General features: G+C 45.3%; 1 protein-coding gene across 4 annotated transcripts in view; it reads right to left on the bottom strand.

Moving 5' to 3' along the window:
* LOC105909295 (tripartite motif-containing protein 3-like) overlaps nt 1–23,550 on the bottom strand; it is a 33,637-nt gene that overhangs the window by 5,939 nt on the left and 4,148 nt on the right. The window contains exons 1-10 of one of the 4 annotated variants that reach the window (XM_031573047.2): nt 16,198–16,219; nt 9,511–9,695; nt 6,957–7,197; nt 6,282–6,433; nt 5,402–5,582; nt 2,901–3,636; nt 2,434–2,537; nt 2,092–2,259; nt 1,640–1,808; nt 350–409 (exon numbers count right to left, since the gene is read on the bottom strand). In XM_031573047.2, the coding sequence (XP_031428907.1) occupies nt 350–409; nt 1,640–1,808; nt 2,092–2,259; nt 2,434–2,537; nt 2,901–3,636; nt 5,402–5,582; nt 6,282–6,433; nt 6,957–7,197; nt 9,511–9,656 (1,957 nt within the window). In that variant the 5' untranslated portion in view covers nt 9,657–9,695; nt 16,198–16,219. Of the gene's footprint in view, nt 1–349; nt 410–1,639; nt 1,809–2,091; nt 2,260–2,433; nt 2,538–2,900; nt 3,637–5,401; nt 5,583–6,281; nt 6,434–6,956; nt 7,198–9,510; nt 9,696–9,808; nt 10,053–14,428; nt 14,655–16,197; nt 16,220–23,550 lie in introns of those variants that run through there. The other 3 variants (XM_031573044.2, XM_031573046.2, XM_031573045.2) reach the window with 3 other exon arrangements.

The raw sequence follows: 23,550 nt of genomic DNA, 5'->3' as shown, positions 1-23,550 counted from the left end.
AAAGGGTTTAAAGAGATGAGACAACCTTTTGAATTATGTTATGCTGCAAAATATGAAATGCAAACAGGGACGCAAACACACAAACACTAACTAAGTACTTTACCATAACAAAAATACAACTCGTTTTAAATTATAAAGCACACACACACACACACACACACACACACACACACACAGAGGAAGGAAGGACAAAAGAAAGAAAGAAAGAAAGAAAGACAAACTAAATGATTAAGAAACTACAAAAATATTTTTAAAAACTGGGGGGGAAACAAATGACCCTTTATGTGTTTACATTCACAGACAGTCAACGGCAAGAACAGGTAACTTACACATGGAGTAGCGTACTTACTGAACACTGGGCTTGATTTACTAAGCTTTTGCTCCACTGCATTGTTTGCACCGCTCTTCTCTGGAGGGAATAAAATAAAGGGTTGACGTCAGCATTGCCATTCAGAAAATAAACAATGGAAGGGGACGCGTCCATGGCCCACTCTCCCATTGCTACTTTCTGACCAATCCACAAGTAGAATACAATAACTGAAACACAATGAATTTATTTCAACAATATGAATCTTCATAGTTCTAAAATCACAAGAGTTCCAATTATTTCTATATATATGAAATGCAAGAATGTGTTTACACATTCTCAGCGAATTTGTCACGGGTGTTGGATCGAATGTAATGATCAAATGTAATGATATATGTCACTACTGCGTTAAATGCTTTCCAGCTAAGTTTAAGCAGGATCAATACTAATCATATAATCATCACATTACTTAAGAGTCAAATCACGACGAGGACATATTTCCCTTTGCCGTGATTAACACATAGTAATTGGCACTACACATGGCCCAACTTAAGTCATGCAAATTGGCAGGCAATGCATAGCCAAAGAGGGAACAAAAGAAGCATGCAATCCGAATCTTCAACACTGTCTGCTCTTCCACCACATGACACGTAGCCTAACACGACGATTTCATGGTCTAAATGTACTGAATGCTCCCCTCAGTAATGACTTTCGACCCACTGAAAAGACCTTTCCCACATCCAAACAGTGGCTTTAATCAAGCAGTATCTCAAATGAAAGGCCCATGAATGAATGCTAGGCATTAAAATGACTGCATGAAAGGAGGACATGCTTTTTCGGGGGCATGCAAATCACTGGTAGCAAGCCTGTGTTAATCTGGCCCATCATTAAACTGACTTCCTCTCCGCATTTCCAGCAATCTCCGAAGGTTCCTCTTTGTTAGACTTCTAGAAGTCATTACCACGAGTGAACCGTCTCCTCTGTGCCAAAAGACTCTTACTGTTGGCTACAAGAATCAGGGGGAATTTGGATCACTGTATGTTGACTTTATAGGCTTCATAGAGTGTTGATTAGACCTAGACGGACTACTTGACACACTGCGGTTATGAAGAGTGTAAATATGAAATTATGAGAATATTAAACCAGACCTTATAGACAAACACAGGGTGTCTGAGAGAGTGTTCACACTGAACTGAATACTTTGTTGAATGCTCTGTGTGTTAATTGTTATATTAACTGTTATGAAATACACAATATATTGTTAATTGTGGTAATTCCAGTAGCAATGTTAGGCAAATGGTTGTTTGCTGCAAAAAACACGTCGCTCAGTACCTGTAAACTGCCTGTCTGATGTTCCTCTCGCCCCGAATTTGGTCACGAGTTTGCCATTGGACTGGAAGATGAAGACGCAGCAGGCCTTGTTGTCCACGGCGATGATGTGGCCATTTTTGTCCACCGCTACTCCCTTTGGTCCCATCAGTCTCCCTGCTCCGATTTTATTCTGTCCCGGAGCAAGCCAGACATGTTTTCGATGTTGTAAGGTGATATTTTTTGACAGATGGTGATTTAGGAAATGGTTTGACACAAACAGACTTGGACATACACGTCTGGTTGTTCCAAGTCTGTTTGTATCCCATTCCTTGGAATTTAAACCATGTCTCATAATTTGAGCTACAGAAGTTAGCAGTTAAAGTGGTTCTCGCTGGTCGAATGTATTAGTATTATTATGCAATTTAATTTCAGGGTAATGTTTTGAAGACTTCATGCTGCTCCCACACATTTACCTTGAACTTCCCATCTGAAGAGAAGATGCTGACCCATCGGTTGTCATAGTCAGCCACGATGATGTCACCATTCGTATCTACAGTCACCCCAGTGGGGCGCTGCAGTTGGCCTGGGGAACGACCTCTGACCCCGAACCTCAGTTTAAACTGCCCATCATTTGAGAAGACCTGCGAGATGGGGTGGGGGAGGGGGGTTAGTTTGAAACAAGTGGGATTATCTTGATTGACAAGACCAGAGCCTTCAAAATCTATAAAAACGACATGTCTCTGAGTTATAATCTGTTTCTTACGGCTGTTCTCAACTAATCTCTTAAAAGGTGCTTTTCACTGACATGCACTAACCTGTATGCACTGGTTGTTGCTGTCAGCCACCACAATTCGGCCATTGCTGGAGGCAGAAATCCCTTGCAGGTTGGTGAACTCCCCCCTTTCACGACCACGCGTGCCTAGAGACAGTCAATAGCACAGCACATTCACACGCTTGCCACATGAACACATTTCCAAGTGACACAAAATGTTACAAATTGTTTAGTTGTGTATATACATTTATATTTACAGTGTCATTAAGCTTTATGCCAAGGATCTCTTCATGCACACTATTCAAGTCGACAAACCACTAATTCTAGAATTAACAGAGGTTTAGTAACATGAAGTGCTTAAGGAATGAACAATTTCATCTAAAGTTCATGAAACACCCGATAGGTGAAACGATGAGACACTGGCATACGATGGGAAACTAGCATAATGGTGACCACTGTTAATAGGGAACTTGCACACAGTCTCTCTAGGCAGGGCATGTGTCTACTCACCCACTCTGTAGATGAGCTCATCCTCGATGGGGTTCTCCTTCTTCTTGGTGGTGCTGTACATGCTGGAGGGCCTCCTGACGGCCTTCTGCCTGACGTGGCCGCCCACTCCCCCGCTGGGCGACTTCACCCTCCTCTTCACGTCGTCGGGCGACTGGGGCACATCCGAGGCCTTGACGGCGCGTAGACGGAACGGGCTCCCGCGCACCGGCTGGCCGTAGAGCAGCAGCTGGAAGGAGAACTCTCCGTCGCCGCGCACGGAGTAGCTCACCTCGTACGTGCCGTTCTTGTTGTCCGCCACGTCGGCCTCGACGTGCGTCGCGCCGTCGGCGCAGAGGATGCGCGCGCGCAGCTCGGCGTTGCCCGTGCGCACCAGCTCGCCGCCCTTGTCCTTGGTGGTGACGGTGACGGCGGCCAGCTGGCCGACCAGCGCGTGGCGCAGGCCCTCGCCCGTGGCCACGCTGGTGTGGCCCACGGCGGCGGTGGTGAGCAGCACGCCCAGGTTCTGGATGGAGCGCCGCAGGCCCTCCGTCTCCACCTGGCAGTCCAGGTGGCCGTTCTCGTGCGGCCGCTCGGGAAAGTCGTGCTGGGCCAGCGCCGACACGCGCTCGCCCATCTGCTTCTGCACCAGCAGCACCTCGGTGGCGCTGCCGTGCGACAGGGCCTGCTCCGTGAAGCTGCAGCTGCTCAGGATGTTCTCCTTCCCCTGCACGAGGGCTGCCAGCTGGGCCTGCAACACCTGGAGGAGGGAGAGAGAGATCAAGGAGGATGAGTGACAGGGACAGGAAGAGATAGTAGGGACAGGAAGAGATAGTAGGGTGAGAGAGAGAGAGAGAGAGAGAGAGAGGCACAGTGGCGAGATATAGCAAAATATTAAGACAGAAAGAGAGGTAGAGAAGAAAAGTAGAAAAAAGAAGATGGAAAATGAGGGAAAGGGAGAGGAAGAGGGAGATAAAGATGAGATAGGTGATATGAAAAGGGACAGAGTGAAGATGCACAGAGAAACAGAGAACAATTAAGGAAAGAAAAAGAAAACAAAATACCTTAGAAAAACATAGAAAAAGTCTACAGCTTGAACCTTCATTCAGGTCCGTCAGCAAGCAGCCTGTCAATACTCTGCACTGTCCTATTGAGTCTTTTAGAGGCCAATTACTGCACAGGACAATCTTCAAAGAGCATAAGATCTTCTTGTTCAATTTAAATTGACCTTCTCCTCAGGTAAAAAACCTCACTGGGGAGTTTATTTAGCTCGCCAGTTGTCGGAGGCAGCTGAACGGGCTTTGATAGCCAGTGAGGTTCAAACCATACTGTGTTAAAAGAGATTGAAATGGCCTTGGTTGTCATTCAGTGGGAGCAACTCTGTCAGACGGCCTAATCAAAATAAATTGGTCTAAGGAGCTGTGGCTGACATACTGAAACAGCATGCCAATGAGACTGGGCCCACTCAGAACAAGTGAGAAGGAATGATGCAAGAAGTCAAAAAAAGAAACTTAACAAGAGAGAGTGCGTTAGGGGCTGTGAGGGAGAAGGATAAACAATTAAAGGTAGAGTCCTCCATTGTAATACCATACACTTTTTTGTCCAATTCAGCTACCGTATTTTCCGGACTATAAGCCGCTACTTTTTTCCCACGCTTTGAACCTCGCGGCTTAAACAACGATGCGGCTAATTTATGGATTATGATACCTGTGACTGTATACGGTGGCTTTGTGTTTACGGTGGCTTTGTGGAGCTAGGATGCTAGCATGGATGCAGCCGCATGGATGCTTAGCTCCACGCGATTTCTCAGTATCTCTCAATAACTTAACTAATGTCAAAATAACCACAGTCTACCAGCGTAGACAGAACACAACTCAAAACACTTTAGAAAATAAAATAAAAGTTTACAACAATACAAATCCAGTCTTCAAGTTCTTTAGCTCACTGGTTTCAAACTAGCGTCTGTCTTCAATCTAACGTTCTAGCTTCTGATTGACTCTTGCGACTGTGTGCTCTTAAAGCAACAGTGCACTTATCTAACTGGCAAAACTAACTATTGTATTAGTTTTGATATTCATTTTAGCCTGTGTAAAGTTAATTTGTTTCAATGTTGCGGTAGGCACCTGCGGCTTATAGACATGTGCGGCTTATTTATGTTAAAAATAATTATTTTTAAAAAATTTAGTGCGTGAGGCTTATATTCAGGTGCGCTCAATAGTCCGGAAATTACGGTAATCGCTCCTCACAGTCTCACTGTCCATTTTATGCGTGTGCTCAACAAAAAAAAACTCCAGTGTTCATACAGTCTGTATGGGAAACAAACCAAGTGTTCCAGCCAATCAGCATATTGCCTCAGGAGCACAGAGGGGAGGGGTGTAATTTGATTGGCCGTTGAGCTCAAATATCAACAACCTTTCACCAGAATCGTGGACTGTTCCTCTAAGATAGAGAAAAGATGAAAGAAAGAAAGAAAGAAAGAAAGAAAGAAAGAAAGAAAGAGAGAGAGAGAGAGTGTGTCTGTTCACCTTCTGTTTGGTGCTGCAGATGCTCTCCAGGTCGGTGATGAGGGCGCTCTTGCGCTGGTGCAGCGCTCGCTCCAGCTCCTCGAATGTGTTGTTGATCTCGCTCACCGCCTCGTTCTTGCGCTCCGTCAGCTGCTTGGAGATGTCATTCACCGTGTCGATGGCCCCCGTCAGCTGGGGCAACCTGCGGGGAGAAGAGAGGATGGCGGTGTTAGGTCCAAACTTTACGCTGGAAAGAGTTCACTCTCCAAGCTTTGATTAACAACACTATCTTTAGGTGCTGCAAGTTACACTGAAAGGCTACTTCGAGGTTAAACATAATCCTTCGTAAAAATGTGTTGAACCTTTTCCCACACAAATAATTCTTTCTATGAAGGATGGAAAATTCATCCTTTATTTCACGAACAGCCAGAGGTCTTTTACAAATGAGTTTCCTGAGAGAGGAAGAGAAACAAACTTTTGAACCCTGAAGGGCTCTCGATTGCACCCTTAATGATGTGTGTATTAATGAGGCATGTATGATTCCGCAGTACACTTCTGTGGGTATTGCAGATCTTTGAGCCGAAGGCGTAATCCTTCCAAGTATATTTGGCCAGTAATGAGCTCTCTTTGAACTTCCACACACAGATAAGCACAGTGGCAATATTTTTGAGAAAACCGTTTGTTCTCCCAATAGAAACGCAATGTCCAACAGTAGATTTGGAATGTTACCCATGATACCCATGAATCATTTTAGCAGATGTTTTTGGATTAAAAAAAGATTGACAGGAATTCTGGTAACACTGTAAATAAGTACATGACAATGACAGGACACATTTTCACACACTTAGCAGTTTTCAGTGGAAACACATGAAACTAAACTGGCCAGCTATTAGTAAAGTACCTGTTGCGAATGGCATCTAGCTGGTTCTTCAGGGCTGATTTGTGCTGTTCCAGAACATCACGCAGCGGAACTGTCACGTGTTCTCTGTGCTCCCCCTCTGTGCACTCCAGGCACATTGCGGTCTCGCATGACTCGCAGTAAAACTCCATCACCTGCAGGGGGAGCAGAGGAGCCAGCGTGAACAAAACATAAACACACACACTTTATTAAGGGCTGCTGCAACTGTCTATTAGTGAGACAAAGCAACACAACAATCAACACAATCAATCAATCATTCAATCAATAATCAATCAGTTATTTGGAGGACTGTACTGAAGTTCACTAAATGACTAACATTGACTTGGGATTAAAGAAGGTTTAGGCGAATGCTAGTCAAAGTTATGCCTGTGACATCAGCAGTATGAACCAGCAGTTATTGGAACTGCTATTATAACTATTAGTGTGTATTACTGTATGTGTATGTGTATGTGTATGTGTATGTGTATGTGTATGTGTATGTGTATGTGTATGTGTATGTGTATGTCTCTCTCTCTCTCTCTCTCTCTCTCTCTCTCTCTCTCTCTCTCTCTCTCTCTCTCTCTCTCTCTCTCTCTCTCTCTCTCTCTCTCTCTCTCTCTCTCTCTCTCTCTCTCTCTCTCTCTCTCTCTCTCTCTCTCTCTCTCTCTCTCTCTTTACCTTGCCCTCATGGTTGGGGCAGGAGAGAGGCTGGCATGCGGAGGCGGCGCTGACTGACTCCAGCACGCTGCAGGCCTCGGGCTGGGCACACTCAGGGTCACGCTGGAGCACCTCCATCAGGTTGGTGATGAAGAAGTTGTTCTGCAGCGCCGCCACGCCCTTCTCGGGCAGGATGGACGTCTGACGGCACACGGGGCACGACAGCGTCAGGGACTGAGGGGGAATGTAGTTCTGTAGGCATCTGTTGGAGAGAGGGAGTGGATAGCCGTGACTAATATGTTAAGACTACAAAAATGGATGTGTGTGTGTGTGTGTGTGTGTGTGTGTGTGTGTGTGTGTGTGTGTGTGTGTGTGTGTGTGTGTGTGTGTGTGTGCATGCATGTGGTGTCACAGCTTGTGACGAAAACTCTGGTATTGGATTGATGCCTGTTAAATGTCAAATCTGAACACATGTGGAATTCTAAACTGCTTGAAGAGTCACGGTGAGCCTCAGTATGTGTTAAAGCATAATGAAAGGTTACCTCAGCAATATGTAAATATCAAATTCATTTCAGATACACGGAATATAATCAATAATTGAGCACAGAATCTCTTCAAACATGGATGTTTTGCTGTCTTGACTCTATGATGAAGAAGCTTCAATGTGCTGCAATATGGCAATCCCATCAAACACGGTCAGCATTTCAAAATCCTCAAACCGCAACAGCCTTGTGTTGCAGTGACAGTGGCAGTGTCATAAATAGTCATTAAGTGAGCTTGCTGCAGGACGACCGCTAGCTTCTCTATATTTAAGGGCTTACTCCGGCATAGTGCAGTAGAACGGAAAAATAAAAAAGGTGGAGGAGAACATTCCGGTTTTATGAGTCAAAGTGGACTGCGGGAATGAGTGTAGACTGCCAACAGGCTGTGCCATCACCAGTGTATGTGACTGCTCTCTTTCTTCAGGACGTGGTTTCAGCATGACAACACAAGAAAAGGCCTGACACACAACACGGGTCAGAAACCAGTGTGCATATTGATATTCAATCCTTTTTCTTCTTTCCTGGCCTATTTTTAGAGGGGGGGGGGGGGGGGGGGGTATTAGTCTTGTAAAGTCAGGATGATGTCATAGTATCACTTTGCTTAAAATGACCACAGGGTGTAAGAGGCCACACTTAATTGCTATTCAAACCCCAGTCACTGCCTCGTTATTGGCAGGTAATGGACCGTGGCCCAGTTTTTTAGGAGTCCAAGGGGGGCGGCCAGCATTCAGATAGCAAAGCAGAGAAGCAAAACCGCGGAAAACTCGATTCCGCTGAGGCAAACATAATGTATCCGATCCGAGCGGAAGAGCTGCACATAGCGTAGAAGAGTGTCAGACATCAACAGCCAGAGTATGTGACTAAAAACAGAACATATGTCTCCATATTTGTACCTGATGGAGATCATTTCCAAACACTGTTAATGACTTAAGAATATAATAATCAAGTGCCTTGTATTATTAATTACCTTTTATGAATCATGTACTTATGTAAGCAGGAACATGGCTTTTCTGTGTTTCTGCGTGTGTGTAACTTAGAATATTAGGTGCCACTTAGTCTGCATATGTACAAGAGCATGTTTAGACCAGAAGTGATAAGAAGGGTCGAACTGTGCTTCTTTGCAAAACTTCCATCCTTGCCTCGGACGTCAGAAATCCACCACGTGGTTATCTCTGCTGAACGCTAAACTTCTGTCTATATAAACCTTGTGCGATGTGTTTAATATTGCTTCACTTTCAGCCTTGTGCTGGGAGTGAGCCCGATTGCAATTGTTGTTTGTCTAATAAATATACTTATATGCAGCTCCGGAGTCCTGAGGTAACTAGGGTGAATTTTCACCTATCAGTACCTGTTTCCCAAAGTCTACATTATTTATACATCCAGGACTGCATACAACATAGGAGGGGGCGCTAAAGGGGTCACGCCACCTACTGATGTAATCTAAACTACCCTTAGGGGTGTGTGAATATTAGAGTGAGTTGGGTTTGAGCACCGCTGTAGCCCATGCATGCCCGGTAGGTCATTTCCAGCTGCAGGGTTAGTCACCAGAGAAACTGAGATGTAGTCATTTAGCAGACAGGCGTGTTTGACAACAAGCAAACTGCAGCTCCGTTGAAGGCAGCATTAACCTCAGTGTTTGTTCACCCTAGTTAGTGAAGTCATTGCTAAGACATGACAGATACATTAAGAAATGTAAATATGTATTTAATAGAACCTTCCCCCTGGTAATACCTTTGTTAAAAGGGATGACTTCCACAGCTAACTCTGGTACAGATGAACCTGAGATACCTGTTATTTGAGCTGAATGCATGTCTGAATGCTTTGTGGAAACCTCAGAGAGTTCTTCTAGGGAGAAAAGCCAAAGAAACCATCAAGGATTTTGTGGATCAAAAGAACCCCTTCATCTCAGGACCGTATATGTGGAGCTTTTTAAAAGCTCCTCTGAACTATCCCATAAACCCCCCCCCCCCATCCAGGATGCTTCAGACTGAAATCTCATGCGAGTGAATGTTGGCGGAGAGTTGTGGGTGTACCTCTCGCAGAAGGTGTGCAGGCAGGGCAGTACTTTTGGGTTGTGGTAGTGGTCGAGGCAGATGCTGCACACCAGGAACTGCTTGTCGATCTGCCGCACCACAGGACTGGTGCTCCCAGTCTCACGCTTGGCCATGGTGAGAGACATTCACGAGACGAGGACGAGAGGCCACTGGCACCACTCAACCTGCAGAGAGGGAGAGAAAGAGAGACAGAGAGAGAAAACGGGTTTAAACGTCTTTTTTGACAGAGTTTGTTATTTTGTTTTGCTAGTTGGGTTGTTGTTTTGCCAGTACACACCTCTGTTGTGTCAACAGGCGAGGTAGACAAACTGTTTTTTTACTTTCTGATAGATAAAGAGACAACGAATCATTATGTCATGTTTTCAAATACAACACTACAGAATCTATTCTAACTAGATGCATGGAGCAAATAATCATTATGTCATGTTTTCAAATACAGCAGCACAGAATATACTAGAACTATATGCCTGGAGCAAGCATTGTCTCACGACAATACGGGAGATAGATAATGAGATCGATTGGAAAGATAAAGAGACAAAGACCCATGATGCCATGTTCCTCAATACAACCAACAACACAGAATCTACTACGCACTACTACAGTTATACGCATGGAGCAAGTTAGAAAACATAAACATTGGAGGAGCAAGACAAGTGTTTTTTTTTTTTTCTGTGGTCACTTCAACAAACTGAAGAACTATTCTGTTCAAGGTCTCTCTATAGCTGTGTAGAGCACGTGGCACACACTGTAAGTAAACAGGGCAGCCCTGCGCACTGTGAGACGCAGGAGCCCAAGGCTGTTTGGTGAGTTGGGGACTGAAGTATGACAGGTCCTAATGGGCGTGAAGAGAAATGAGGAGATGTGATTAAGACCGCAAGGCCAAGCTCCGGAGCAAACTAATTACCCAAGACAGCAGTGGGCTTAGGAGAAGACATCCATCTCCGCCCGCAAGACGGGATAGCCAGACGACAGGTCGCACACACGACACACACACACTCACTTAAAACACTCTCTCAGGCTCACACACATGCATACAAAATCAAAAACATTCACAAATAGACACACAGACATAGACACATACACACACTAAAACACTCTCTCCCACACACAAAACTTTCCTGGTTTACTTAGTGTGAGCAAGTGAGAAATTCACCTACACAGACACAAACTACATTTGCTTTTAATTGTATTAAGATAATAAAATAATCAAAACATCATCCAAATATTGCTTCGGGCTATTATGCAGTCCAATGCGTTTAGACTTCTTATGAGTGCTGACACAGAACTACATGTTTTTAGTTTTCCTGCCATTCTATAAACCATGTACACACATTGTAGTACGTGCCCTAAACTACGCTGGACGTGCTGGAAAGCTGGATATGGGAGATGGAATAACTACAGCATTACAGATTATAACTCTTCTCAGACAAAGACTAGTTCTGCCTCCATTGTCTCACAGCATGTGGGGGTTGGCAGAACCCAGCTAAGTTTCTCCACTGGGTCAAGAGCAGATTTATTGTTTACACACGGATGACACACATCTCCCCATCTGCACGGCGCTTGAGCCGGTCTGATAAAGAGAGGATTAAACCAGTTTCTCCGACAACATCATCAACAACAACAGCAACTCCTGTTTTCGCCACAGCAGGATCCCTTTCCAGGGCCGTCTATTCAGTCTCCGACAGCTTGACCTTTCCCTGGCCTGCGTGGAGCTCTCTTATCAAATCTCTCTCTTTGTCTTTCTCTGTGGCCAAAGTGCTCTGGTAACTCTAGAAGGTTCCACATAATGGCGTTGCTCAGAACTCTATGTCAGTTTAAGGGATGGCTTTGTGTTGCTGAAGCAAGGCAGTGTTCACTGAGGGAGGTTTGGAGGGGGGGGGGGGGGGGCAGGACCCAAGACACATTGCAGCCTGGGGCCCATCATTGTGACAGGTGCCACGTGCCAGCCAGCAGCTCAGATAGGAAGCCTATTTTAGATTTCCAGACAACCACAGAATAAAAAAGGGAAAAAATATATAAAAGGGGATTGGCGGTGTGGAGGTGGTGGGTGATGGAGGTGGAGGTCACCTCCACCCCTCACCACCGTACCCATTAGCGCTAGCCCCCGACCTTGGCACCATGTTTGCCGCGCCGCCTGGGTGTTGGGGTCTTTCATCTTCAGCGTGACCCGAGACCTGTGAGTGCACTAATGACTCAATGGCCAGGGGGGCATTATGCTCTCAGCTCAGCTGATGGAGGCACAGCTTTAAGGCTTTAAGCAGACGTGGATGCAGTAACGTGTAAGGATGAAATAAAACCACGATGGAAAGGGAGAGAGATCGAAGTCATAATATGTCTGCACTGCATAATATGTAGATGTATAATTATAATAAAATGTGCAGCTGTCACAGTTGCAGTATGCAGAACTATATGCAGACATTGCAGAGAACTCACCTGCAAGTCAGACATCTACAACTGCAACTCACATCTAGTTCACACAACAGCTCATGAACACTAGATGTATATCAACTACTAGCATGTAACAAAGGGGGTTTCACAGAAACGGTATCGGTGAGCTGGCGCAGACAATGCGAACGTGTGAATGGCTTGCTGAAATATTATGCCCATTGAAAGATGAAATGCACTGGCTCAGGGTAGTCAGTTCGTTTTAGGTTAATGATTATGCATGCATGCTAAAAGATTATGGTTCTCAGCAATACGGGAACAGGCAAACTGCAGCGTGAACACAAACTGGCTAGAGTACACGTGCATGTGTGTGCTATTAAAAGGTGTGCATGAGAGACTTGAAAAGAGATGTGAACTAGATGTGTGTTTATTTCATCTGTCTGACTTGCAGGTGAGTTCTCTGCCGTGTCTGCATATAGTTCTGCATACCCCGAGGATAACTGTGACAGCTGCACATTTTATTATAATTATACATCTACATATTATGCAGTGTGGACATATCATGACTACGATCTCTCTCCCTTTCCATCCAGAATATCTATGAACCAGTGATTTCACAGAACTTAATTAAAAGTCCAAAAATAAAACATCCACAGTCCCACTGTCAGTACCCCCTCTGTTTCTGCCAAAGGGATGCAGCCTGTGTTCAAATCCACACCAGAACAGGCTCTTCATGCTGGGAGAGGCCTGCTGTGTGTTGCCCAACAGAAACCCCAAACCTCAGCTCCCCCCAGTATCCCCAGCATGCCCCTGGAGACCCACACCACCATGCAATATCAGGCCTGCAGATCCCATGCAAGTGCGTTCAACAAAGCCCCTCATGGTAACTGTCCCTGCTGCACCTGCTGCGGGGCCCAGCGCCCCAAACACCACACCAGCCACCGCTCTTTCATTGCCACTGGCCACGCCCTCTCACTGATAAAGCCCCTCACACAGGAGATAGCATCTCCAAATCCCGTTAGCCCATGCGAGGCGTATTGTGTCCACGGAGCAGACGGTTTGAACACATGCAGATGTCACAGGCAATACTGCGCTCTCATGTGCAAGGCAACCTTTGTCTTCTCAGAAAATGTGTCCCAACTTTTCAAGGGATTATAAAAAATAAAATAAAAAACGCTGAAAAAGAACGCTGTCTGACACTGACAAACACACCTGACTTAAACAGCAGACTCTGCTTTATTGCAATTTCCTTTTGTTTGCATATCCAAATAATAGATTGCATAGTATAGAATACATAACATATAATAAACTAATAACATCCCTAATACGTTTATGTGTATTACGTAATGTGTCGGTGTACCTACAATATCAATACCTGGTCTAATCACAGGAAAAGGAGTATACAGAGACTGAAAGTAGCTTACAATGATGCTTTTAGATTGCTGCTTCATGTGCCTAGGTGGCATAGTGCTAGTCAGTTGTTTGTGTCTAAGCACGTACCAACCTGTGAGGCGCTCTTGAGACAATTGATGTATGGTTTTATGTGTCGACTGGACAAATCTGAGAACTGTATAGTAGAGGCTCTGGTCAACCCTCTAAAGAGCTGCTATCGATTTACTTCGAACTTAAGACGACCTTGGCACAAAAGTCTTCATACTTTTTAATGCACTATATTATGTATGTTGTATCTTCTTGTTTTTCTCTCTTTTTTATAGTTGTATGTCTGTTATTTTATATGGAACTTGGCGTCTGAAATAAAGATTTACATAATATGTATACCTATGGACATCAAGAGGCTTCTTGACCTCCAAGGCTTCTGTCAAATTAATGGCTGTCAAACCGAGCAGTCACTATGGATGTGAACTGTCAGACAGGAACATGCTAAAATATTACTAGCATGAATCAAAGCCCACACACTGTGGGTGTGGCTTGCTACTGTGAACCAGTGAAGCTGAATAGCTGAATAGCTGAAGACCATCTATATATCCTGTTTCGGAAGAAGGTATGCCAGAAACATAAATGAGAAAGAGTGGGCCAAGCAGGGGTATTAGGGGTGAAGTCTCTTAAGCTCATCACATGCTGAGTAAATCAATGCTAAAGTCTCCTACTCACATACTCATTCTCCTTCATACCTTTTAACAGCTGTCATGTCAGAGAAAATATCTGCTTTTCATCTAAGATGACTGCAAAAGGCTAAAGACTGCAAAACCACCAAAGGAACAGATTCCGAAAGCAGCTCACCACATTAAAACACCACACGGCGGGGGTTATAATGCAATGCCCCGTGAGCGTCAAGATGAAGAAAAACCACCTCCACACGGGGTAACAAAGCCATTCATTCAACCCAGCCTGGGTTACATTGACCCGACACCACATTTAGTCCATCAGCCAGGCCAACCTGTGGTAATACTACGCTGCTGCGGGTCATGACCTGGCTAACCATAAGACCGGCAGCCGCACAATAGCAGCTGGAAGTGGGGGGCAGAGAAGGGCAGAGGAAATGCAGACTCACCCTCTGTCGCTCCGGCAGCCATGGCTGCCTACTTCCCCCCCGTCCCTGACTCCGGGGGTCTTAGACCAGCTCCATCCTAGCGGGACGACTCAGCTGTTTCTCTATCTCTTTTTCCCCCTCTCTTCCCTAGAAAGCCTGGCTGTGTGTGCGGCTGGGAGCAGAGCGGCACTAAACTACGCCCCTCAGCTTAGCTCAGCTCACTGTGCTGTGGGCGTCTCTCTCTCTCTCTCTTCTCTCTCCTCTCTTTCCTCTCTTTACCCTCTCTCCTCTCTCCTCTCTCTCCTCTCTTTACCCTCTCTCCTCTCTCTCTGTCTGTGGTCCTCCGGCTACAGATTGCTAATTATCAAGCTCGGAGAAAACAAACCAGACGTGACCTCAGACAAACAGACAGAGCTGTTTTCTAGCTTTACTCTTGCTCAAGATACACAGCCCACAAAAAAATCGCTAAGCTTCGGAGCCAAGAGCACAAAAAAGGGAAGTCTTAAAATGGCAACTCCCAGCACACAGAACAATCCACCTCCCAGTTCCTTCCTCGGGTTTCCAGCTGGCCGGGGAGGAGACGGCGAACGGCAGAGAGAGAAAGAGAGCTGAAGCTCAGTGGGAGCACCACCTGCCTGTCTGTTCTGCTCAGACGCGGGAATATGAGAGGGAGAGAGGGGGAGAGAGAGAGAGAGAGAGAGAGAGAGAGAGAGAGAGAGAGAGAGAGAGAGAGAAAGGAAAGGAGAAATGACAGGTTTGGTACACTTCCTTGTGGGCTACTAAAAATCGCATTACTTGAGGCAGCTGCCCCATGCAGTATGCAGAGCAGCTTGAACAATGGCATTCTTTCCTGAGTCTCTGATTTGGCACACTACTCCCTGGCCCTGTACTCACTCCCTCGCTTTCTCACAGACACACACACACAGAGAGAGCCAAAAGTACTGTTTTATGCAATGTTCAGCCGTGCTCAGAGGGTCTTGAGAAGGCTGATCAGGTTTCAGGCTGAACAAACCCCCATCCCAACAACATGCGCGCGCACACACACACGCACACGCACACACACACACACACACACACACACACACACACACACACACACACACACACACACACACACACACACACACACACACACACACACACACACCAAACACTTAAAGCACAGTACAGATCCCTCTCACCGTCTAATTCACAATGTATGCGCACAAACACACACACAAGACACTTCCCTTAACTGCCTGATTTCTCCTGACACTCTTCCCCTCCCTCCTTTTCTCCCCCTCTCTCTCTCTCTCCTCTCTCTCCTCTCTCTCCTCTCTCTCTCTCTCTCCTTTCTCTCTCTCCTTTTCTCTCTCTCTTCTCTCCTTTCTCTCTCTCCTCTCTCTGACGCTACTAAATGGGTGCAGCTGAACAGTGACATCACACTTGCACACTTGCTTAGACCATTCCTTCTGGCTAAAACCTCTACTGGGCTCTTCATTTCTCACACTTTCGCTCAGTGCATCTCTCTATTTACTCTCTCTCTCTATCTATCTCTCTCTCTCTCTCTCATTCTGACTCATTCACACACATTCCTTTCATTCTTTCTGACCACCTCACTCTAAAAGTGTATGTAATATGTTTGTGTTTTAGAGACTTCTAGTCACTTCATAGACTTACAGCAATGAACAGCCCTGTGTTTATACAGCACATAAATAAATTGGGGACAATGAATAAACACTGTCTAAAACCATACCACAAAAATAGTGTGTGAATGATCTAAACTCCATAAAAGTATCATACTTCCTCACCAAAAAGCAGCGGTGGTGGAAGTGCTTCACTGGATCTGTTAAATCACTTCACAGGAACCAGATGGAGGAAGTATCCAGGGGGAACAGGAACCAGAACCAAGTTCAGAATATGACCCCCACTGCTGCAGTGGCTGTGGTTGTGTTTCTGTGATAGCTCTGATTATAGCTCTCAGTCCTTCAAGATTATGTTAATCACTGCTCAGCCTTACTGTTCACTGTTATACTACTGATCTGATTTCCTAGCTAACAGGACTCCACTATATCACACTGGTCGGTGGTCGCTATGAAAGAGGCTAACTGTTTCCCATGACCTGCTAAAGGGCTTGGCAGCTCTTTATCACCTCGTTCAACAGTCAGGAAATAGTCAGTGCTAAGTGACAAACATAATATTTCGGGGCACGAAAGGCTATCTATTCACTTGGGTATGCTTTACGACAAATTTAATTTAATTTAGATCCATGTACAAGACATCCAACCTTAACAGATCCATCTCCACCACTCTCCCATCTCTGATGAACAAAACCATTCATTTTCCACCTCATCAGCTAGTAAGTAAGACATACATACATGTGCAAACAAGATCTAAAACTAGAGCCACGTTTAAGCTTCCTTTTTGTCTTTCAGGCTCACAACACGCTGCAGCCAGTCCAGATAAAGACTTAATTGAAATGTTTTTTTAAGTAGCAGCATTATGCTAATTGTGAGACAAAGGCCTGCAGCCCTCTGTGTGATATGCTACACATTCCCACTCTGGCTTAATGTGCTTAATGACCCCCTGTGGTCAAAGCCTCTGTGAATCGTCTGGACACCAGAGTCTCTCCGCCCGAAGACGCCCTCTCCAGACACGCACATGGGCACACACTGACACACACACAAATTTTACATATTATTAATTTCAAAAATGCTGTTTGACTCTTTAGCTTGCCTGGGTGTCTGGGAGTCTTTGTGGCTGGTAGGAACACAGGTGTGTTTATCTCTCCTTCACAATACAAAACTTCGTACAAAAGAGCCCTAAAAATAGTAAAACATCTGCATAATTCATATGCCATCTAAAATGCAAAAAATTATTCTAAATTCTGCCAAAACATCCTTGTTGAATGCTACGCTTCTAATGACATGACTAACATCCTCATAAAACCATTCTCTGAAGACTGTAGTTTAATTGGATTGGGATGCAGCAGGCTTAATCTGTAATTTGACTGCCCACTAGTCTTCTGTAAAGGTGGGGAGGCGGCTCACCCAGCCCGCCATTCCTTTCTCCTACGGGTCCTAATGAAATTAACAGCAACCCCCACAACCCAGTTTGGGAGAAATGGGACTTCAGCAAAAATTGCTTTCTTTGTGTAATTCCCAGGGATTCCTCTTCTCTCCTAGCGGTCGGCTCAGAATTGGGCCTTTATGACTCACTCATCAGGGAGCGTGTGCTTTGAGTATGCAGGGACGAGGAGGGGGCAAGGAGGGCTTTCGGATAGCTTCACCTTCCATCTATTAGTCATGGCTGTCTGTCTGCCTCATTTTGCTGTGTAGATGGCGATGTAAACCTCGTCTGTCTACATTAGGTGCTCAAGGTAGCGCCTGAGCCAACAGACAGATTCGTCTTGCGCCCAGGCTCAATTATTGATGCTGCGAGGTGTTACGTAAGCACCGCTTCAGACAGCCGGTGGCCAGGCGCATCTGCTGAAGAGAGGGAAAAGTGTGTGTGTGTGTGTGTGTGTGGGAGGGGGGGCGCTGAAGTCTGAGGCTTGTTGGAGTCTGAGTCATGCAGGCGCAGTTGGCGACATCAACCTCCCATGGTGCCTCCGATGTGCAGGTAGGCTTCGGATAATGATACCGCTGATGAGGATGGTGATGAGGAAGATGGTGACGATGCTGACTGCAGACAGGCAGTTCTGGGTCTATAAATAGACACACAGAAAATGTAGGCCTTGTCTGTCTGGAGCAGCCATCTCACTGGAGATATCATCATCATCATCAACAACATCATCAACACCATCAGCCTGCTGGTGGGCCCTGCCTTCACCCAGCAGGGATGCATCATTCATCAGTGACCGTGACATGGATGACCTCAGATTCACCGTCTCACCGAGGCCTCCTTCCCTCCCTGCGGTCCCGCCCAGAAACGGACAAACAGGTTGGTGTTGTATTTCAGAACAGCCCTGTGGACCCCGCGCAGCCATCTGATCGAGGCGGCTCTGTTCTGCCAAGAGAATCAGAGCCATATGGAGCATGCCCACTGCCAAGATGCACATTAATGCAGACGGCAAGAGAGGGGAGAGCGAGAGAGAGGGGGGGACCTGAGAGCAGGAAACAACTAAAGCAGGAGGGCCAAGTCCCTCGTTCATCAGTGAGAGGCCAGCAGTATTAAATGGAGCAGCTGGAGCTGAAAATACGTATGATCCGGTTTCTGCCTGGGTCACAGTGCAGGGCTCTACAAATAGCCATAGAGGAGACCAGGAGTCAGACTTAGGTCTTAGGTTTAGAGATAAAACAAATGAACAAAGCAAGGGGGAGGAGGGGGTGTTGGGAGGAAACAAAACCCACTGATGCATTCCGTTCGAGACGGGAATCAGAAACAGTGAAGTAGCTGGACCAAAAACATACGTAAACTCTGTGTTGACACATAACATATTCGGATGGAAGACGCTGGTCAGAATCGCCGTTCCAAAATGCAGTTCAGTGCATCTTTTGTTACCATAACAACTTGTGCAAATATAGAGTTTACGTTAGGTAACAGGCTAGTTTTGCTAGTGACTGCAATAAACACAAACAGAAACTCTTAGGACCCATCCAGTTTTACACCACAAATTATTATTGGTGATACAGTCCGTCACTGTGCTTTGATTTGATTTGAATGTAATATGTTTCTCTACCGCTTCCTCCTTCTCCTCCGTTGCTATGGGACACGACGGGTCTTGCTGCTCCTCTTATGATTGGTCAGCTGTCTAAACAGTGCTTCACATAGGTCGTTTTTTACTAAGAAGTTTAACTTTTATCAACCGAGAATAAACGCCCTGAGCTGCAGGAAAAAAAAATGCTGGTGACAGCGTTTCAAAGGGAAGATCAGGGCGTTTTTGAAAACACCATAGGATTGTAATGTAAAACAGACGCTTAGAAAAAGACGTTTTGGTGAACACAGCCTTACAATACAGCGCTGTGCAAGAACCAGGATGCCAGAGGTTTGTGAAAGAAAAATAAGACGTCCAAACCGAAATGGGTTGTGCATTGATGCAGAAGGACAGAGAGACTGCTAAAAGGGTCTTAAAACCCTGTAATGCATGCAAGAATGACACAGAGAAAAAGATTACAGCATAACAAACCAAACTACCCAGTACACAGAAGGTTACAGTACAGGGCTCTTCAAATAACTGTGGAAGAGTGGGATTCAGGTGAAAGCAAATGTATAAAAAGCAAAAAGTTAATCTAGAGCAAGTGGACTGCACACTGTCAGGGGCCTTTTAAAAGGAGAGACGGAGAGAGCCCTCAGATGCACTAAGGCATGGATGAAACTCAGGGACATGACATGCACGACTGCCCCAGTATGTTAGTTCATTTGTCTGCTGTTTTATTTAAAGCCGACCTCGTTTGGGAGTGAGTAGCTGGAGGAGGAAGGTGGAAGGCATGTTTGGACTGTAAACAAGGCTGAAGTCAATCACAGTTTGTCTGCATGCCAAAGGTAAGGTCAGGAGAGCACAAGCACACTGGGCTTCAGCTTCTACAGTGTGTGTGTGTGTGTGTGTGTGTGTGTGTGTGTGTCTGAGATTGATATTTCTGTCTATCCTTTTACTTCTGCCCACCCTAAGAAGAAATGGTACAAGTAAGAGCTCATTTTTATCTCTTCATTTCGAACACCGTCGGTACACTTCCACCACAGGCTCCCACAGCTCCCCCCCCCCGCAGTGCTTCGCTTTGATATATGCACTGTTCTGATCCTTTGTCAGCGTGGAGATAATCAGTTATACAACTGCACTGTTTCTCCTGACGGAATGCAGCAAAGTGACCCAACCCTGTGATTACATAATGCCGCCTTCTCCTTATAAATGCATCGCCTCAAGTTTACGGTGCTCCACAGAAGTTCAAATAAGTGGCTTAATTTTACTGTCAATCAGGCGAGAACAAGCAGACGGCGAAACAGAGAGAAGGGGAAGGATGAAGAGATAATTAAGCTCACTTACATCTAAGTGCAGTTTAATGCCAAAAGGCACAGTATTAAAACCACAGCAGAGACCTAAAAGTTCAGGAGAATGGTCATAATGCATGATAGTGTAAAATATACTGTATATCTTAAAAATGACACACACATCTGTCAGATTGACGTGATGTGACAAAGTAAACAAGCCTTGGTAGTGTGACGCTAATGGCAAACAACAGATACTTGAATAAACTTTATCTCGTGGAGAACACATTTTCTTTATTCCTGATTAACCCATCACATAGGTTGTCTAAAACTAGCGAGCTACCTTAGTTAGGTAACATCAGACTATACTAACAACTAAAGCACTGGTCAAATTTTGCTAGCTAACAAAATGATGTCACCAAAAAAAAGATATTTTACAAATTACCTTCTGTAATTCTCCCTCTCTATCTCGAAAAAAGGGCTGATGTAAAAGGTAAAGGCCTGGCATTCAGCAGAGGCTTTTTTCCAAAGCAACATATCGTCATCATGCAACAATCGGTAATCAAACCCATGTCAACCACTTGCAGAGCAGTAATGGTAAACACTGCACCACCACGCCAGTGTACATAAATAACTGCAACATGAGGCTGTAGACCACTTCCAACTACCAATACAGCCCAAAACATTGAGGCTACCTCTGCACAATACTAACTATTACCCCAACACAGACACCATTCTTCTAGAGGTAGCAATTCAAATTCATCCAATATGGCTGTCGCTGAGCACTTTCACTGTTATACCTGTGCACAGTGACATATGGGGTCAACAGGCATAATAGAATGTGATTAATCTGCGTTTGTTTTTACGGACACATTATATTTCTATAATTAATCAATTAATCAAAATTAACGTGTTATTCTGACAACCCTAATACATCTCATAATTCACTAACAGGCTGCTTAATTATGGTGTTGAACCCAAACCTTTTGTCTAATGCCTTAAACATTCCTCAAAAGAGGCTTTCGAGAAGTTAACATGCTGTGGCAAACAAAATGTATTGGGCTGCCATTGTTTCTGTGGAATACATCAAGTAGGGTGGGAAGGTCTGGGAGATGGGTGGGGATACTGGAGAAGGAAAAGAGAAGGGGGATCTGGCCACACAGGATGTGACTGTCGGTGCTGTGGCTCTGAAAATAAAGTCTCAGTGTAAAGTGAGCTCTTCTTGAAGCCCCGGAGGGGAGAGCTGACACAGGGGGCGGCCATCCAGAAGTCCTCTCTCTGAAGGGAGGCGTTGGACCGCGGGCAGTCTATCAATCACAACAACAACAGGACGCCGCCATACCACAGCACTTCCTTCTCACATCCTGTGGATCGGTCTGGATTTACTCACTCCGTCCTGTCAGGTCTGGCTCATTCATGCGCGTGAGTGGCTAAGGAGTGTCGAAACGTGCTGTTCCAGTAGAGAACTGTGATAGACGTTCACTTAATGAAGGGGATCGAGCAGTCTTGAGGACGGTTTAAGTTAAGGAAATCTGTATCTCTGAAGGTTGTAGGTGAACAGTAAGATTCTGAGAGTATGACCTGTTCACAAATTCTCTTTAAAATAAAGTAATACTTCCCTTTCGCAGGTCTGCTGCTTACAGAAATACAGAGGGGCTCCCTTGGTCTCTAGTTGTCCTACTTAAGACGAACACTTAAGATGAACAGCATTTTCTTAATTATCCTGAAGTTGATTTCCCATGGTAAGGCAGTCATAACGGTTTATACTACACCTTCACATCCATCAGATATGAGTCTGGGACTGTGGGGCCTGGATGGTTATATGTGAGTTCCACGCCTCTCTGGACCTCACTGAGGCTGTGCTGTGACTGCATGATGTTATCTTCCTCAGGCCACTCCCATACTACAGCATTGGGGATGCGGGGGGGATGCCATACGTGGGAACGTGTCTAAAAGCGAGAGACGTCTGACTGCGGGGGGGGGGGGGGGGGGGGGGGGCATTAATAATGGAAGCGAAAGGTCAAGGCATACTGTCTGACTTCTCCATTCTTCTCAGGGTTGCACCTGGGTAGCCCTAGCCCTAACCCTAGGCACTGCTCCTCATACAATGGCCTCATTTTCTCTTGTGAACAGAAAATCCTTTTTTAAGTGGTGGAGATTCTTAAAAATAAAAGTCCTTCACCAGGGTTGGAGCTGCTTCAGTGCCAGCTGGGGGCTCATCTGCCGGGCTGAAGGCAGACTGCACTGGTGGGGAGGGAGAGAATCACATCTCCATTATCTCTTCATCCCCCCTCACTGTGTCTTCCTTATTCTCTACTCTTTATTTTCCCTCTCTGGTCCACATTTTGTATTCTAGGCACATCCTCTTCGAAACACACAATGTTGACAAGTGATGATATGTGTGTGTGTGTGTGTGTGTGTGTGTGTCTGTGTGGGAAGAGAGGACTGGAAGGTGAGTTGGAACAAATAACAAAACTGTTTCCATCTGACTGGGGGAGGGGATTTGTTGAGTCACAGAATTTCTATCTGCCAAACTGCCTCTATCTACACAACTGCTGAGGGGTTTTAAAAAGGTGCAATAGGTAGTTTTTCAATCCTAAATAAACATGTTTCCAGGCCCACCGTATTGATGTAACTGAGATAAATCAAAAAAATTCTTCGTTTCCATTTTTTAGGCAATTTCTTAAATGTTATGTTTTTTTTTTAATTATCAGATAACTTAGATGCAGAGATGAATCGCAGTTTAAAATATGCTTTCAAAATGACATTATTTTAAGTCTATAAACATTTGCCTGCAAAAACTACATATTGCAATATGTTCACAACAGACTCACTTCACACAATGACATATTTATAATTCACAATGTACCGATAAAACTACGAATACACGTTCATTAAATCAACACATTCAAATCAGACGTGATATTTCATTGCATCGTGTATCATCATTGTATCATTCGTGTACAAGAGAAGGGAGTGGCCAAAGCAGGGTGTCAACCAACTTCACGGCTACGAGCGGTCAGCTAAATGCCTGGAGACATGAAGGCGTGGTGACATCCCAAGCACATGTCATGGCTGCCTGTTCATTGTCTGCAGAGGGATGCGTACGGACTGCAGACTACACACAAAAGGTCAAAAGATGCTCCACTGTGTGTGGGCACCGCCCTAACTCCTGACGACATGGGCATGCACAAACACACACACTCACGCCACTTCCTTTCCTTCACACCTACACAGCC

Source organism: Clupea harengus, chromosome 9 (genome assembly GCF_900700415.2).
Source record: "Clupea harengus chromosome 9, Ch_v2.0.2, whole genome shotgun sequence".
NCBI lineage: Eukaryota > Metazoa > Chordata > Actinopteri > Clupeiformes > Clupeidae > Clupea > Clupea harengus.
Note: the sequence above shows the minus strand (reverse complement) of the source record. Positions and strands in the feature narration are given on the sequence as shown.